This window comes from Oncorhynchus mykiss, chromosome 1 (genome assembly GCF_013265735.2).
Source record: "Oncorhynchus mykiss isolate Arlee chromosome 1, USDA_OmykA_1.1, whole genome shotgun sequence".
Lineage (NCBI taxonomy): Eukaryota > Metazoa > Chordata > Actinopteri > Salmoniformes > Salmonidae > Oncorhynchus > Oncorhynchus mykiss.
This window is the reverse complement of record NC_048565.1, coordinates 24,893,201-24,910,499: the sequence shown is the minus strand read 5'-3', so window position 1 is coordinate 24,910,499 and position 17,299 is coordinate 24,893,201. Positions and strand designations below refer to the sequence as shown.

General features: G+C 41.9%; 3 protein-coding genes across 11 annotated transcripts in view; 1 reads left to right on the top strand and 2 right to left on the bottom strand.

Moving 5' to 3' along the window:
* Positions 1-23: 23 nt before the first annotated feature.
* Positions 24-3,635, bottom strand: spata2l (spermatogenesis associated 2-like). Of its 2 annotated transcripts, none has more exons than XM_021595766.2 (3): positions 3,313-3,635; positions 2,337-2,659; positions 24-1,697 (listed from the first exon to the last, which is right to left on the bottom strand). In XM_021595766.2, exons 2-3 carry the CDS (start codon positions 2,652-2,654, stop codon positions 459-461), a joined length of 1,557 nt encoding a protein of 518 aa, XP_021451441.2. In that variant the 5' UTR covers positions 2,655-2,659; positions 3,313-3,635; the 3' UTR covers positions 24-458. The 2 variants fall into 2 exon arrangements, with proteins under 2 accessions (XP_021451441.2, XP_021451478.2); XM_021595803.2 differs by lacking the exon at positions 3,313-3,635 and adding an exon at positions 3,066-3,214.
* Positions 3,636-4,855: 1,220 nt separating this feature from the next.
* LOC110517792 lies at positions 4,856-11,589 on the top strand. Its single transcript, XM_021595703.2, has 6 exons — positions 4,856-5,017; positions 5,929-6,036; positions 6,164-6,303; positions 6,537-6,633; positions 10,403-10,527; positions 10,758-11,589. The coding sequence occupies exons 1-6, from the start codon at positions 4,933-4,935 to the stop codon at positions 10,953-10,955; spliced, it is 753 nt and encodes a 250-aa protein (XP_021451378.1). The 5' UTR covers positions 4,856-4,932; the 3' UTR covers positions 10,956-11,589.
* Positions 11,590-15,342: 3,753 nt separating this feature from the next.
* Positions 15,343-17,299, bottom strand: part of LOC110517311 (VPS9 domain-containing protein 1) — a 29,617-nt gene continuing 27,660 nt past the window's right edge. For all 8 annotated transcript variants that reach the window (XR_002472598.2, XR_002472594.2, XR_002472603.2 and 5 more), the window contains one exon: positions 15,343-17,286. The gene's annotated coding sequence lies outside the window, so the exon portion shown is untranslated. The remainder of the gene's footprint in view (positions 17,287-17,299) is intronic.

Below are 17,299 nucleotides of genomic sequence, written 5' to 3'. Positions count from 1 at the left end.
ACATCTAAAATGCACGAGACATCTTTTCCAATTTAAATCCCATTTTTATTCAAATAACTTTGACAACAGAACAAATAATGAAAACAAGCAACTTAACCCACATTTGGCAATATTATCTTAACTCTTGAGCTGCAACATGTATAACTGGCATTAGACTAACATAAGTATAAGGCTTCAGATCCCAACAGTCAATGAGACTGGATGAATTATCATGAAAAACATTCAGGGCAATTTAAGGTCCTACTGAGTAGACTAAAGTAGAAAAATATAGAAGAGTTTGGCATTTCACTTTTAATCCCTGGGTAGGATAAAGCTAATTTATACAATCGTATTACAAATTAAGAATATTGTGAATTTAAGGCAACGTGTAAGTGATTGCCATCATTATATTTATAGGCATTTTTTTAAATCAGTGCTTTTCCCAATTCCATCAAGTACCTTTAAAATGGTTCCTAAATTCAAACTTCAGAGGACTCATCAAAAGGGTAGCCACAAACACATTGAAGTGGTGTTCTATACCAACAGTCTTTACAATACACAACACTGCAGTACCTGCATAGTTTGCAAGGGGGCCTTGTGCACCCCAACCCACTTGAGCAGACATCCAACATGAGCATCTTGTGCTTTCTCTGGCACATCTCCAACATTTTACAGGCTCTAGTGTGGAATACCTTGCAGGTGAGGCAGGTAACCTCAGGGTCTGGATTGGCAGTGTTGCAACAGTCATGAAAAGGAATGGGCTGAGGGGTAAGGCTTCTTGCTTCAAAAACATCAAGTGGAGGGCAGAACTCTCTCTTATCCTCATAGAGTGGCACACCTCCCTCTCCAGGACTTCCTAGCCGTGGTGATAATCCACTGCTCTCTCTCTGCTCCTGTAGGACTTCACCATCAATATGTTTTACTTCATGACCCTCGTCTTTGCACCTCTCCAATATGGGGCAGTTCAAGCTACGTAAGGTATTGCAATTCTTGCAATGATGGATGCAAGGGCTAGTGTAGCACTCAATGCAGAACTGACTGCCCCCTGGTGACACAGGGTGGGCATTCCCTGATTCTTTTGCAGACAGCAATTGTGAATCCCCTTTATCTGACCCGGACATGGCCAACTCTTTATTTGGACTTTCCCTTTGCTTGGGAGTTGGGGTGTTTCTGGTTGGTGCTAATGATGGTGTCTTAATCAACTGGCAGTTCAGTGAGGAGACACAGATATTCTCTCGTTGAGAAGAAAGCCCTCTCGTGTACACCCTTCTTGGTGAATAGAGAGGATCTCTGACTAACCCAACTTCTTTATGCCCATTAAACTCATCATCTGTGTACAAATCCAAGTCTGCCTCTATAGTAGATGACTCAAGAAAATCCCCTTCCTGTGGTATAGTCTCCAACCTTCTCTTGCTGTTGTCCAATGCTATCTGCAGGCTGTGACCTTTCTGCCTCTCCTGCACCAGGTTGAGCTCCCACTCCACCCTTCTGCCCTGGGGTACTATGGCAGACAACAGTAAGCGACACTCACAACGTGCAGTGAAGAAAGCACAGGACAGGCGGAGAAGGGTGTCCACTGGGAGGGCTGGGGAACATAGCCTAAGCTCTTCACATAGTCTGGCCTCTGAAGCCTGGTACCCAAGCAACCCAAACAGATCGGCCACCTGCTGCATGGACAGCACCGGCTTGATGTAATGTGTGAACATGCCTGAGAACATCTATAAAAAGAGGAAGGTTGTATTGTTATTGAAATGTAGGAACCGAACAAATTATATTTCTGGACAAAGGCAAAGTCACACAATTGAAGCCAAAACAGCATTCATGATGAGATTATACATTGCTGATGAGCACTCCACCAATATACAGGTAATTGCCTAAATGAAGGGAACACTTGACTAAATGAGGGATACAAAGTATATTGAAAGCAGGTGCTTCCACAGGTGTGGTTCCTGAGTTAATTAAGCAATTAAAACATCCCATCATGCCTAGGGTCATGTATAAAAATTACCAGTTGCCCATTAATTTGGCTAGCCTGCTAGAAAATAACTCTGACTTAGGAAGTCTCAAAGGAGCATATGGAGTTTAAAAGGGGTGTATGCGTGTCTCAGTCACCACATCTCAACCCAATTTAACACAGCTGGAGCACTGCCTGGAGTCAACAAAACACCAAATTATGGAATTTCTCATGGAAGAATGGTGTCGCATTCCTCCAGTATAGCTTCAAACACTTGTAGAATCTATGCCAAGGTGCATTGAAGCTGTTCTGGCAGCTCATGGGAGGCTCAATGCCCCATCAACACACTGTTGGCATTTCCTTCATTTTCGCAGTTACCAGTATATTCCCCAAATTAGCATACCTTTACCACTCTGTATTCCTTTCTCCAGGGACACAAGTACAGGTTGAGGGATGCCAGTTCCAGCACTTCAAAGGCTCTAGCCAGCCCCTTCAATCCAACTCCTTGTGCTGTCTGAAGCGAGTCCTCCATTACACTGAGGGGGTCCAGTCCCAAGGAATGTGTGTCCTGGGCACAGTCCCCCATCAGCAGTCCCTCTACCTTCTTAATCAGTTCCTCATCTCTGCATACTAGGTTCCAGTCACCCTGCTCAATCCGGTGCTCCAAACTGACCCGGTACAGTTCCACCAGATCCCTGGCTTTCTTCCCAGGGACAGTCATCTCAGCTACATAGAAAAAACCCAACAAAGACAAAATAAATCAATGAAACCCCTTGACTGTACTCTACTGCAACTGGAATCATTTGACCTAGGCATTGTTTTTAGAAATGACGTCTTTATCACACATTTACATCCCAGGAGAATGGTCCCATAACATTCAGCCATTACATTAGGGATGAAAATGTCGCCCTCCCTAAAAATGAAAGCGAAAGTGACCTGATAAGACTTGATTAGTTAGCTAGCTTTCTAGCTAAAAAGTAGACAGCGTGTTACAAATATTAGACCAAATGTTACAACTTTTAATTGCGTTACAAGTCAGCAGTAGCGTTAACGTCAAAAAACACTGTTAAAAATAAAAAATAAACTAAGCTAGTTATCTAGCTATTTAGCTAGCTAGCTTGCTTTTGCGCACCTTGCTGGGCTCGGTCAATGACACCAGTCCACCCGTACAATTTTGCTGACACTATGTTTAAAGAAATAATTTTAGCTATGAAATTCAACCACACGACTCCATCGTCCACTTGCTGGTGCGTTTTGGCAACTACGTTAGCTAGCCAGCCAGCTAGCTAGCTATAAGCTAAGTAATATAGCTAACTTGCTTACTAGCTAAATAATGTAAACATATGAAACCCAGTTGCTAACAAACAAAAACAACTCACCAACACTTTATATATGGTGGGACCTTTCCTTAAACCATCACAAATGCAAGGAACACTGCTGTAAAAATTGACGAGCGTGATTTGAACCCAACCCCGAGTTCCGAAAAATAAACCCCGTCACGTGTCACCCTAAAAGTGTGGGGGCCTTCGATTTAGCTCGGCCGCCAGCCCGGAGTATGGTTTGACAAAATAAGTACATTTTTATACTTCACAAATTTCCAAACCATTCAATTGCGTATTTTTTTCTTAATATACAGCAATATAAATATTCAAAATACAGCAAGAGAGTGAGGAGTCTGTGACTATGAATATACATCTACGAATTCAACAGGCTGCTTTGAGCTCATCCGAAATCTATGTTTTTCTCCACCAGAGTGCGCGATATTCTATCGATGTCATCATTTATTCACTAACCAAGTTTACATGCATACTGTTTATTGTTGTTTTTCACGGTCTGTGCAGGCTTAGTTGGGTATATCATGGGTGTTGTGCAGTCTATGGTGTTATGTCATGATGTTTTCATCTGATTTTCAAACAAATCACTTCAAAAAGTAGGCTACCTGCGCAGTTCGATCCACCATAATAATCTATTTAGCTGATACTCTTACTGGACCGTATAGCATACTGGATACTTTTTTAGACACGTTTCTGCTTATACTTTCTGACATTTGGTAGGCCATTTGTTTGTCACCCATAGTTAAATATATATTCTCTTCTGTCATATCTTGTTACGCTGGAAGACTAAATAAAGTAGTTCTTACCTTCTTAACGTCTTACATCGATAGAATGAATGCATGAATCTAGTTAACACCTGTAAAGTTGTCTGTTTCGTTTAGGGAGGGGGGAAACGCAATAACTCAAACAGTGAAAAGATTGGTCCTGTGAAAAATGTCCAATGTCATCAGACCGGTTTTAAGGGAACGAAAAGCTGAGAAAACGATGAAGCACGTTTCTGATAAGACTTAAGTTCATATTGGGCGCATATGTTATGTGGTTGAAATACTGTCTGCTTCCATGACAGTGTCAAATATAACACATTACATGTTCCTTCACATTTTCTCAAGAGATGCTGAAAGAAAGAAATCATATTTCTCCACTCCTGTTCCCGAGACAAAATTAACATTCGTTGTATCATTTTACAGCAAGACATTCATGCCTCTGCTGGATTTAATATTATATTACGCTACACGTGAGAGGTCGTAGGCCTACAGCCAGTGTCCAGATTTCAGTAACTATTCAATTTAACTCATATGAACTTAATTTAGGAATATTATGTTTATTCAAGGATACAGGGACAATCCTGAACGGGATATCAAAGGTGCATGTAAACAGTTTATCCCGAATAAGACCCTAAGCGGGATATGAGCTACTATCCGCAATACTGTTTGCATGTAAATGTAGTCATTGTCGTTCTGAGAGAGAGAGACCAAATCAGTTAGGTTTTATGGGTTGTTCTTTCACCTGATATGGGCGTGGCTTCAGTGACACTGGTAGAAGGGCGTAACTGTGGCCGCTATGATTTGTTTAAAGGTCCCGGGCGGTACAAAATGCTCTCTATAGACTCAGACTGTCAGTCTCATTAAAACTGTTCATTTGTTCAGTCCTGTGGACCTATCCAGCATGTCAAACGCTGACAGAGTTGTGTTAGCTCTCGGTGGAGCAGGAACAGTGGGCTCTGGGATAGTTAAAGCACTCCTTGACAAAGGTAAGATGTCCTCATTGAGTTAGGGAGCATTTGGAGTCTGGGAACCGATACACCTGCGCCAAGACAATGCCTCTGCCCACGATCAATGGGCCGGATTAAGTGGTGAAATTAATCTAAAAGGTCCTGCGTGCAAAATATGTAGGATAGGCTATATATGAAGAGGTATGTTCAATTGTGTGCCACGTGACATTTTACGCATGTATGGCCGTTGTCGGCTGGATCAGCATGGCTCTGTTGGGAAGTTAGTTGATTTCTGCGTTTCTCAAGGTATATTGTTGGGTAATATATGAAATAAACATTTTAGTAATTGAGACTGCGCGGGAAACAAGGATTATGGCGGTGTCAATGTGGTTGTCATGAGTGCATTTGCCCGTAAAACAACTGGAATCTCCTTTACGCACATAATTCAACGTGTGATTCTCTTAAGAATATCCGAAAACTTGACGTCATCTTGAGGTTTTAGGAATTGAAATCCAACTAGCAGTTAACCTCAAGAATAATGTTAATATATTCTTTTTTTTTTCTCTCTCGTCAATAGTGCTGGTAAAAAGGCTTAGTCTATACACAGGTTCGTCGGGAAGCCATAGATAATAAATGTATGGTTTGGATCAAAATGTCACGACGCTGAGTTAATTGATTGGTATTGCCCTTTTGGATGTACTTTTTGTTAGAGGGTATCATCATTTCAATCATGAATTTGTCTAACCACACAGTCTCCTCAAGTGACAATTTAATGATTATTTTTTTCTTATAGTATAGTAACATAACATTGTAAAATGTTATATGAAACAGAGTTCAAATGTAAGCAGAACCATCTACTGCAGTAAAATTGCCCTTTTGTTTTGTCATGTGTCAGTCACATTTGACAATGACATGTCCTGATTGTGACTGTGTACTATACTTGTTTTAAGGTTTCAAGGTGGCGGTTATCTCCAGAGACAACAGCAGGTTGGATAAACTCAGGGGGTTTGTTTCTCCCTCCACCAAAGACAACCTCACCACTCTAGTGGGGAATGTTGGTAATACTTGTCAGAAACAATTTTACATCGACACATTTTACAAGTGAGAGTATTGTTGAAGGTATCCCATATCCCCAAAAGGTAGTGTATGGAAATACCTCTCAAACTCTGTTACTCTTTTTCTTAGGTTCAGAGGAAGGGGCAGAGGTGGTCAAGCAGGCCCTTCTGAAGTCTGTTGGCAAGGTGACAGACATTGTGTCATCTCTGGGTTTCAGCTGGTGGCAGGGTGGACCTCCACATAGCCAGACTCTGAAAGAACTACACTGGGTGAGTCCTCAACACAACTCAGACTAATCCATGATCCAGAGTTGATATCATCACCATTATCTTTTAAGCTGCCATGACTTCCTTGTTTTTAAGCCTCACTCCAGTCTTCCTCTCTTTGCTGTCAGTTCCACATCTTTCTCGATTTTCCTCTCGTGTTGAATTCGCCACCTCTCTCCCTCCTTTCTTCTCTGTATTAATCTATTATTTTCCTCATTCTTCTCATCCACCCGTAGGTGATTGAGACATTGCTGTTCAGCACCTTTGTATCATGGAAGGTCTTCTTTCCACTGGTGAGAGACGACCCCAACTGCACCTACACCTTTATCACAGGTGAGTCTCCCACCTGGGCCCCTCCCAACATCCCAGCCAGTCAGTGCCGGTTCCAGGCACAAGTGACATAAGCGGTCGCTTAGGTGTCTCAATGTATTGGTGAGAGTAAGATTAGTAGAATGCACCAGGTGCATTGTCTGCCGTCTTAAAGCTAATCTCTCTGCCCCATTGCAAAATGAGTAGAATTGCATAAAATTTGTTATAAAGTTGCAACGCTTTCTCTCCGCCCCATGGCAAAAAAATTATAATTGTGGAAAATGTGCTTTAGCAGTCCAATTCAGTTGTTTTTATCTCAGTATCAAATCATTTCTGGTAACAATTAAGTACCTTACTGTGATTTAAATTAAAATGGTAAAAAATAAACACAGCTTCTTAACAAAGAGCAATTTCTCAATAAATAATTTTGCTAGGACTGTCTCGGAGTGGTCTAAGTGGGGAAGGGAAAACTGAAAATTAGCTGTTAATGGCAGAGAGGTTTGGAACTCTTTCTTATTGGTCAAAAAACTAATTCACTGCATGGTGATGTTACCATGGAAGGCCAAAACTCCATCCCACCAAAACAAGCAGTCTTTTCAAACAGCTCTTTCACTAAAAAGGCATTATCATGTTCACAATGTCACAGTATTATTCCAACCTCCTAAGGTAGAAATACACTACATGACCAAAAGTATGTGGACACCTGCTCATCAAACATCTCATTCCAAAATTATGGGCATTAACATGGAGTTCGTCCCCCCCCCCCCCCCCCCCTTCCTGCTTTAACAGCCTCCACTCTTCTGGGAAGGCTTTCCGCTAGATGTTGGAACATTGCTGTAGGGACTTGCTTCCATTCAGCCTCAAGCATTAGTGAGGTTGGGCGATTAGGTCTGGCTCGCAGTCGGTGTTCCAATTCATCCCAAAGGTGTTCGATCGGGTTGCGGTCAAGGCTCTGTACAGGCCAGTCAAGTTCTTCCACACCAATCTCGACAAACCATTTTTGTATGGGCCTCTCTTTATGCATGGTGGCATTGTCATGCTGAAACAGGAAAGGGCCTTCCCCAAACGGTTGCCACAAAGTTGGAAGCACAGAATCGTCTAAAATGTCATTGGATGCTGTAGCGTTAATATTTCCCTTCACTGGACCTAGGGGGCCTAGCCCAAACCATGAAAAACAGTTCCAGACCATTAATCCTCCTCCACCAAACTAGGCAGGTAGCATTCTTCTGGCATCTGCCAAACCCAGATTTGTCTGACAGACTGCCAGATGATGAAGCGTGATTCAGTACTCCAGAGAATGTGTTTCCACTGCTCCAGAGTCCAATGGCGGCGAGCTTTACTCCACACCAACGGATGCTTGGCATTGTGCATGGTGATCTTAGGCTTGCGTGTGGCTACTCGGCCATAGAAACCCATTTTATGTAGCTCCTGACAACCACTTATTGTGCTGATGTTGCTTCCTGAGGCAGTTTAGAAATCGGTAGTGACTGTTGCAACCTAGGACAGGATTTTTATGCACTACGCACTTCAGCACTTGGTGGCCCCATTCTGTAAACTTGTCTGGCCTACCACTTTGCGGCTGAGCCTCTGTTTCTCCTAGATGTTTCCACTTCACAATAACAGCACTTAGTTGACCGGGGCAGCTCTAGCAGGGTAGAAATTTGACGAACTGACTTGTTAGAAAGGTGGCATCCTATGACGGTGCCACGTTGAAAGTCACTGAGCTCTTCAGTAAGTCCACTCTACTATCAATGTTTGTCTATGGAGATTATATGGCGGCGTGCTCAATTGTATACACTTGTCAGCAACGAGTGTGGCTAAAATAGCTGAATCAACTAATTTTAAGTTGTCAACATACTTTTGTATATATAGTGTTCAGACCCCTTGGCTTTAGCCACATTTTGTCATAGCCTTATTCTAAAATAGATTAAATTGTTTTTATCCCTCATCAATCTACACAAAATACCCATAATGATATAGCAAAAAGTTTTTTGAAATGTTTGCAAATGTTTTAAACTGAAATATTATATTTACATAAGTATTCAGACCATTTTACTTTGTTACTTTGTTGAAGCACCTTTAGCAGGGATTACAGCCTTGAGTCTTCTTGGAGATGACGCTACAAGCTTGGCACACCTGTATTTGGGGAGTTTCTCCCATTCTTCTCTGCAGATCTTCTCAAGCTCTGTCAGGTTGGATGGGGAGTGTCGCTGCACAGCTAATTTCAGCTCTCTCCAGAGATGTTCGATCTGGTTAAAGTCCGGGCTCTGGCCGGGCCTCTCAAGGACATTGAGACTTGTCCCGAAGCCACTCCTGCGTTGTCATGTTGGAAGGTGAACCTTTGCCCCAGTCTGATAACCTGCTCCAGAGCGCTCAGGACTTCATCAAGTATCTCTCTGTACTTTTCTCTGTTCATCTTTCACTCAATCCTGACTAGTCTCCCAGTCCCTGCTGCTGAAAAACAGCCCCACAGCATGATGCTGCCACCACCATGCTTCACCGTAGGGATGGTGCCAGGTTTCCTCCAGACCTGACGCTTGGTGTTCAGGCCAAAGAGTTCAATATTGGTTTCATCAGACCAGAGAATCTGGTTTCTCATGGTCAGAGTCCTTTAGGTGCCTTTTGGCAAATGCCAAGCGGGCTGTCATGTGCCTTTTTACTGAAGTTGCTTCCGTCTTGCTACTCTACCATAAATGCCTGATTGGTGGAGTGCTGCAAAGATGGTTGTCCTTCTGGAAGGTTCTCCCATCTCCACAGAGGAACTCTGGAGCTCTGTAAGAGTGACCAACGGGTTCTTGGTCACCTCACTGACCAAGGCACTTCTCCCCTGATTGCTCAGTTTGGCCGGGCGGCCCTCTCTAGGAAGAGTCTTGGTGGTTCCAAACTTCAACCATTTAAGAATGATGGAGGCCACTGTGTTCTTGGGGACCTTCAAATGCTGCAGACATTGTTTGGTACCCTTCCCCAGTTCTGTGCCTTGACACAATCCTGTCTCGGAGCTCTACGGACAATTCCTTCCACCTCATGGCTTCGTTTTTGCTTTAACATGCAATGACAACAGTCAGACCTTATATAGACAGGTGTGTGTGCCTTTTTCAAATCATGTCCAATCAATTGAATGTATCACAGGTGGACTCCAAGTTGTAGTAACATTTAATGATGATCAATGGAAACAGGATGCATCCAAGCTAATTTTCAAAGGGTGCAAAAACATATGTAAATAAGGTGTGTATTCAGAACCTGTTTTCACGTTGCCATTATGGAGTATTGTGTGTGGATTGCTGAGGAACATGTTTTATTTAATCAATTTTAGAATAAGGCAATAACGTAACAAAATGTGGAAAAAGGGGAGGTGTCTGAATATTTTCCAAATGCACTGAAAACATAACACAAAATCATGTTTTTGACTGCACTGGGCCTTTAAACCCATAAAGTCTTATGTACTCCCCATTGTAAAATGTGTAGAATTGCAGGAAATTAACTTAACTCTCCACTGTCAAAAGGGGGGGGGGGGGCACTAAAATATTTTGCCTCGAGGTAGGGGGCCCTCAACAAAATCTCACTTAGGGCTCCCAAAAGGCTAGCGCTGGCCCTGCAGCCAGGAAAGTAGTATATGTCCTTCTGAGCATTATGTGAAAGTGATTGGACCTTTTGCCAAGTTTGAGTGAGAGATGGGCAACACCTTGTTTTGAGGAACAACCTTCTTCCCCACTTGATATAACATGATTTTTCGCTTTGCACTTGCTGAGTATGACTTGAGTGTTATTTGGCAGTGATGTGTGCTGTGCCGCAGGTGGTGCTGGGGAGAAGCTGTTGATGCCAGGTACAGGGTTCCTGACTGTTGGCGCTGCCAGCACCCTGGCATTTTGTCAGGTATTACGAGAGGAGTACCCAGAAGTACCCTGCAAACTCAACCAGGTTTGGCCAAGATCCATAATATGAAACTCCCATTGCTTGGTTAGATAGTTAGCTGGGGTATCAGTTGCAGTACTTGTCTCAGTCTGCCCAAAGAGCAATTGTTGATAAAAGTTGTCTACAACATTGCGATCGTGAATACAACATTCTCTTGCCTTGTTTGCGGTTTCATATACCATAAATTGACTATCATTAATCAATGCCAACTGGCTTCCATTCTCTTGCTCTTTTAGGTAAAGATCAACACAGGTGTGGCCCCTCCAGAGCGTGTGGCTCCTGGTTACCTGAACCACCTGGACCTTGGTGAGGCTGTGGCCACATTGGTGGAGAGAAAGAACACCACCCACACCGTGTTCCCTGTCAACTGCCCGGCAGACTTAAAAACCGTCATTCTAGAGGGTAACCTTCAACGCTGCCCCTCTCTGCCATAAATCCCTGCAGATTATCAATACCATAGTGCTCGAGTCATTCCACATCCATTTTATTCTATAGTCAGTTCATGTGGTTTTCTTGGCATGTCAAATTATATATCTGTAAGGAAAATGTCAATCTTTATGTGACTTCATACCAGCTTCTGCACAGTCCTTCATTGTTCCAGTGTTCATACACTAATAACAAGAACATAATGCTCCAATGGAACTGTGCAAGTGCTTACAAGTGTAGATGATCTAGATGCACTCTGTTGGGAAAGTGCAGAATGACTCTAAGATGTAAGCATTTCACTGTTAGTCTACACCTGTTGTTTACGAAGCATGTGACAAAATGTGAGGCAGTAAAAGGTGGCGGTACAGGGTCTTGGAACATTTGTGTCCCGTAGTGTGACTCTCTGTCCTGTTCAGACGCCCTCCCCTTTTATCTGGGTCCAATTATCTGGGATGGCACATCCTTAAACAAACAATGAAGGGGATGAGGAGGTGGGAGGTCCCCCGGAGGTAAAGAAATATCAGAGTGCATTGTTGTCTTTGTCTACTGTTCTGTTAATGGCATGCATGCTTTAGCAGCAATAATGTATATTTGTCATGCTAATAAAAAAAACTGAATTGTGTCGAGGCAACACTAACTAACCGAGTTGGGTCAGAGGTTGTTGTCCGTGGTTTTGTTTTGACTGTGTCGGCTGACAGCTCAATTAGGCCAACTTTTAATGAGCAGCGGGTGAGAATCCACCGGTCTTTCTCCATCACCCACACACAAACACATTAACACACAGTGCTTGACTTGGTGCCAGCACTGTTGATATTTAGGAACTCTACAATACCTTTGAGCTAGTATTCTATAGAGGTACAGGAGCTCAAGCAGTAGAACACTTGAGGTGCCAGTACTTAGCTCCAGTGAGCTTCTGCCCAAGTCAAGCACTGTTAACACACACTAATGCCGATAAACCGTCCTGTATGATGCCCTTTCTTATTCTAATAGGAAAAGAGAACTGTCTTTTGTAGGGATAGGAGGGACTGTGGTGGACTTACAAGTTCTTACAAGGCAGAAATGAATCAGCTTCTAAAAGAGGAAGTAGGGTGAGAGGGGATTTTTTTTTTTTATGTATTACAAAATTAGAGCGATGTAACATGAGTATTTTAAGCGTTCAGTGGGTCACGCAGGGTCTCCCGCCTCAAAGAGCACTATGCAGGTTGTATGGCACCTGACCTCATTTGACATATCACTAAGAGGCACTGAAGCTGTTGTAGACAATGGTGTAGTTCTGCATTAAATAAAAGGAACCAGAGCAGACAAATACAGCTGTCTTTATACATCATTAAAGTAATTAAATATGTACTGTAAACAATTGAAATGCAAATGATGAATTGCACTAGTTAAGTTTAAGATATCATTGCCTGGGCTGGACTTATACCTGAAGACAACAGATCACTGAGGACAGACTGAAGTCATGGTGTCAAGCAAGGTAGAACAGTTAAGAAGTGGGCATCAAATTTCTTTTCTGGTTTTCATAAAACATTGGACTGACCGATCCCCCTTTAAAACATGTGAATCAGTTAAGGGTTTAAAACAGAAAAACATATGAGACCTTGGCAGTATCATGCTCCCCTTTCCGTGTGAGTGTAGCAAGTGCTTACCAAAGCTTAAGTTGTCAATTTAAAAAAATAACATGCCTCACATTCACAGGCCAAAAGACACCACAACATATAGTCAGGCTGAGAGACAGACTGGCAGGCAACAGATTTACTTGATACATTCTGGGAAACTCTGAAAATAACATTTTGAACATGTGCTCTTATCACTTAAGCACCTGCAAGTATTAGTGTTTCTTTGTTACAATGAATCTTAGTTACAATAATGTGGGTGGGTGTGTGTGTGGTCTGGTCCACATATGACAGACAGGGAAACAACTCAAGAGTGATGTGATGAGAGAGCAGAGGGATTTGTCTGTTTAATACTGTATCTATTAAAATAATTGTTATTTGGTGTTTTTGGAGACCTTTCTGGAGGCTTACACACTCCACAGACTTTAATCAACATTGTGCCCAGCTGAGGTCAGGGAGAGATGGAGAGGACAGTTTGATCTCACGCCAGCATCGTCAGGGCATGGCCTCACACACACACACATCTTATCAGATGATTAGTTCCCAATGTTGACATGAACAGTAGATGTCAGCAGGCAATGGGGTGACAAATGCACTGGGTAGCTGTCATTCATACTTTCCAGGCCACCTGGCATGGTCCTTTGGTGAGGATGAACCCACCTAACAGCTGTTGTCAAGTTCAGCCCAACTATCTCAACCTAGGGAGGGCTTCCTATTGCTGCATCCTCTGGTATAGATCACACTAGAGCCAGGACACTGTACCCCACACACGGTTATAGGCTGATATAACAGGCCACCAGTAGACCTGGGTTCAAATACAGTGCATGTGTATTTTAATACTTGTTTATTAAATATATTTTATGAGTATTTTCAAATACATAGCAAAAAACAAGTACTTTTATTTGAGTTTTTGAATGGTTATTTGTAAAAACCAAGTAGTCAATCCATGGGAGTGTATTTGAGTCAGTGGGCTTGTTTGAGTGGTAAGGCTAAAGCAACCGACTGTTGACAAAGGTTGAGGAGTTAAGTAGGGGGAGGTGTATCAGTGACAACCAAAAGTCAGACACTGATGTGGTTTTCCAACAGCAAAGTTCAGTGCAACATGGCAGTGTTGACATTATAAAGAACATCTTTTATAAACGTCGAAATAAACATGTCTCCAACCTCCATATCAAGCACTCACAACCTGAAAATATGTTTGTACATTGTACAATCAAATTGGTGAGAGGGGGACTCAAATATCACATTCATTTGTACATATCCACTGTATACAGAGTTGGTTCCTGTTTCTTTCATGTCGTTGGTCACATTTGTTGTGGGTCAAACAAAAACACCCAAATGATTAGCTGACAATAGTCAATCATGCAGGCGATAGCTGCTCATATTGATCAACTGCATAAACCTGCAGTCACAATTTCATGACCTTTGATCAGTTGATGTTTGCAGTCAACATGTAGGCGCAAGTCAAACAATTTCTATCCCCATAATGCAACAAACTTTGAAAGGCAAAAGTAATCCGCTCAAAAACGCACCCAGCACAGTGTATTTACAAATACATTCCAATATTCCACTACTTGTTTTTTTTTTTTTTTTTCAAATAAAGGTTATCTGAATACTTGTTTAGAAATCTATTGAAAAGAAATTGAAATAGTATTTGAACCCAGGTCTGGCCACCCGAGGTACAGACATTCCGCTGCTTCACCTCTAGCTCCTCCTGTACCTTACACCAGTGTTTCCCTACCCTGGTCCTCCAGTAACACTACTAACATTACACATTTGAAACCTAACCCTGGAGAAGCACACCTGATTCAACTTCAACTAATCATCAAGTCCTCAATGAGTTGAATGAGGTGTTTGTCAAGGGTTACAACAAAACTGTGTACTGTAGATTCACCTGGTCAGTCCATGTCATGGAAATTGGTTTTATTTTTAAATAGGCAAGTCAGTTAAGAACAAATTGTTATTAGCAATGATGACCTACCCCAGCCAAACGACACTGGGCCAATTGTGGCCTGCCCTATGGGACTCCCAATCACAGCCAGTTGTGATACAGCCTGGAATCAAACCAGGGTCCGGTTTGATTTCAGACCCTTGATTGTGCCATTTGGGAGCCTACTCGGGTGTTCTTGCTTTATAGACTGTGTATAATGGATGTCAGCACCACACGGAGTGTGTACGTGTAATAGGCTGTTATGAGGGGAGGTGGAAGAGGGGTTGCGAGGATCTGTCTGGGAATGGAGCAGTGTATCATGCCAAGGAGGCTGGGACTGAGTAGTCTGTTACGGCATAATGGGTCCTGATAGGATCCGAGCTCTGACTGAGATTTCAGCTTGCATGTGTGTGACAAGGTAAGTGGACTTGAAGGGATTCAAGGGGACACACAATGAGCGCGAGTTATGCATTAAAGTTAGTCCTCTGCGGTTGTCTGGACTCCTCCTGATTCGCATTGGCATGTTTTCTCCTCTGGTCCGGAAGCACTCTGAACAATCCAGCCATATGACCGTCAGTGTCTATCTCCCCTCCTCCCTGCCAGGCCTCCAGCACACAGACCCATCAGGTCAACACTGCCCCAACCGCTCTCTATGTCTGTTCTAAACAAATCTTCATCCTAAAGAAACAGCAAAACAATGCATGAGATTCTAGTGTCAGTCAAATGAGTGCAGCGGGGAGGGGCATGCAGCAGGGCTATATAAGGAGTTGGCTGAATGTTTTCACATTTTTGGAGTGGGCATATCTTCAGCAGAAGAGCGTTTGAATGATAATTAACAAATTCTCAGAGGGACACTTTTCCTCAACTTCTTTATTGTTATAAACCTCCAGGACAACACATACACAGATATTCATAACCACCCAGACTAAGACCCTCCACACAGATGAATGTCTATGGGGGGGGGTTCTCCAATAAAATAGCATATTGAATCTGAGTCTAACCAACATACATGTTCATAAGGCTTCAAGAGCAAAAAACAACAAATACAGGTCATAATTAGTTGAGTCAATGTAGTGGTTCACATACTGTGTGAAATACAACAGCATTCCTTACATCCCATTATGTCCATTATATTATCATTTACATACTTCTCACATAAATATACACAGTACATATTAGCACATTTTTGGTGTTACAATTTTCACAGATGGTTTCAAAAGACAATGCTGACAGGTGGTACAATTATTTTAGGATGTCAAAAACATTTTTAAATCTTTTGGACCCATTCATTTCTTTAACAGACCAAATAAAAAGTATTAAATAGAAAACAAACAGCATAAAACAGTATGAATAAAAATGATACATTTAGTCAATAAACCAGGTATTAAGAGTTGTCCGTGCTCTAAGTTTTCATATAGCTGTGAGAGACAGGCCGACTATGTCAAAGGCGTTGCGTTACATCAACAAATGGTTGAGCTCTTCGTCAAAATGTGCAGTTTGGCATCAGATTGCAATATCATACGATGTGGTGAGCGAATATATTAAAACACCCATCTTGGCATTGTGCAATGCAACTGCAATGTAGTCAGCCTGGAACACAACCATTGAAGATGAGGCAGTGCTTTGAGTGACTGGTCAACTCTCAGCATGTCCTCTAAACACTAAAAAACCTCTCCCTTAAATCCATCCCTATCCCACTTTAAACTTCAACCTAATACTGTACTGACACCAGTTCATGATATATTCTGTAAGTATAAAACATTGTTAAAATGTTCAACCACAGTAGCAAAACAATTAATATCTTATCTGCAAGTGCCTGCTGGCGTCCACACTATTTCAGTGAATTAGTTTAACTGATGAAACTTTCAGAAGTGAAGTCAGAATTGAATTTAAAAAATATTGCCAAAAGAGCAATTAACCATAACCCTGTGAGAATCCCCCCCTAGAACTCCATCCACCCAAATGCACAAAATACTTAAATATTTAGATATATTAAAAACTAATTTGACACTAAATTAGTTCTAATCATGGTCCTAAAATGTTTTGTTGGGGGGCCCATATCTCAATTTTGCATGAAATTTCTCAGAGGCATTGTCCCTACAAATTCGTGAATGAACACACATTCTCACGAAACACAATACTTAGCATAGTTTCAAATCACTCACATCAACCTAGTTTTTTAGCAACATGTGTGCATTACCTTAAAACATAACCTGAATGCAAGCATTAAAATTGAACTGGAATCCTGACATCTAAAATAAATTATTCTATTAATATTCTGTAAGCAGCTCCACAATAATTTATCAATTCATGCTTTTTTTGAGTTTCAAAAGAGAGACATGTTGTTCTATGGTAATACATAGTCATCTTTCAGACATTCATTTAATAAAATGACAGGGTCAGTTCCTAAACGAAAGCAATAAAACTGAGCAATATTGGACAACAGCATTAAAATATTTTGCAGACTTCAGGTTGACGGATGACAAAGCTTCAAGCACTTGACCTAAATGCCCCTCAATGGCAGTCATAAGCAAAGACATTTCACATTGCAGCTAGTCCAGGTAACAAGCAGGCTTTGTCAAATCACCTGGGTGAACAGAAACAGAACTTGGAAACTAGGTCCAGCCCATCAGAACCATTGTTGCATAAATAAGAAAATTAATTTGACAGCCAAAGTCATTTCTTGCTCAGAACACTGAATTAAGTTGAACCGTAGTCCAGTCTGCAGCTAACAGGCACTGCCACTTCAGAGCACTGCAACACAGGGAATACTGGTTTCCATTTCAAAGCAGCAGCCTGAAATAGCAAA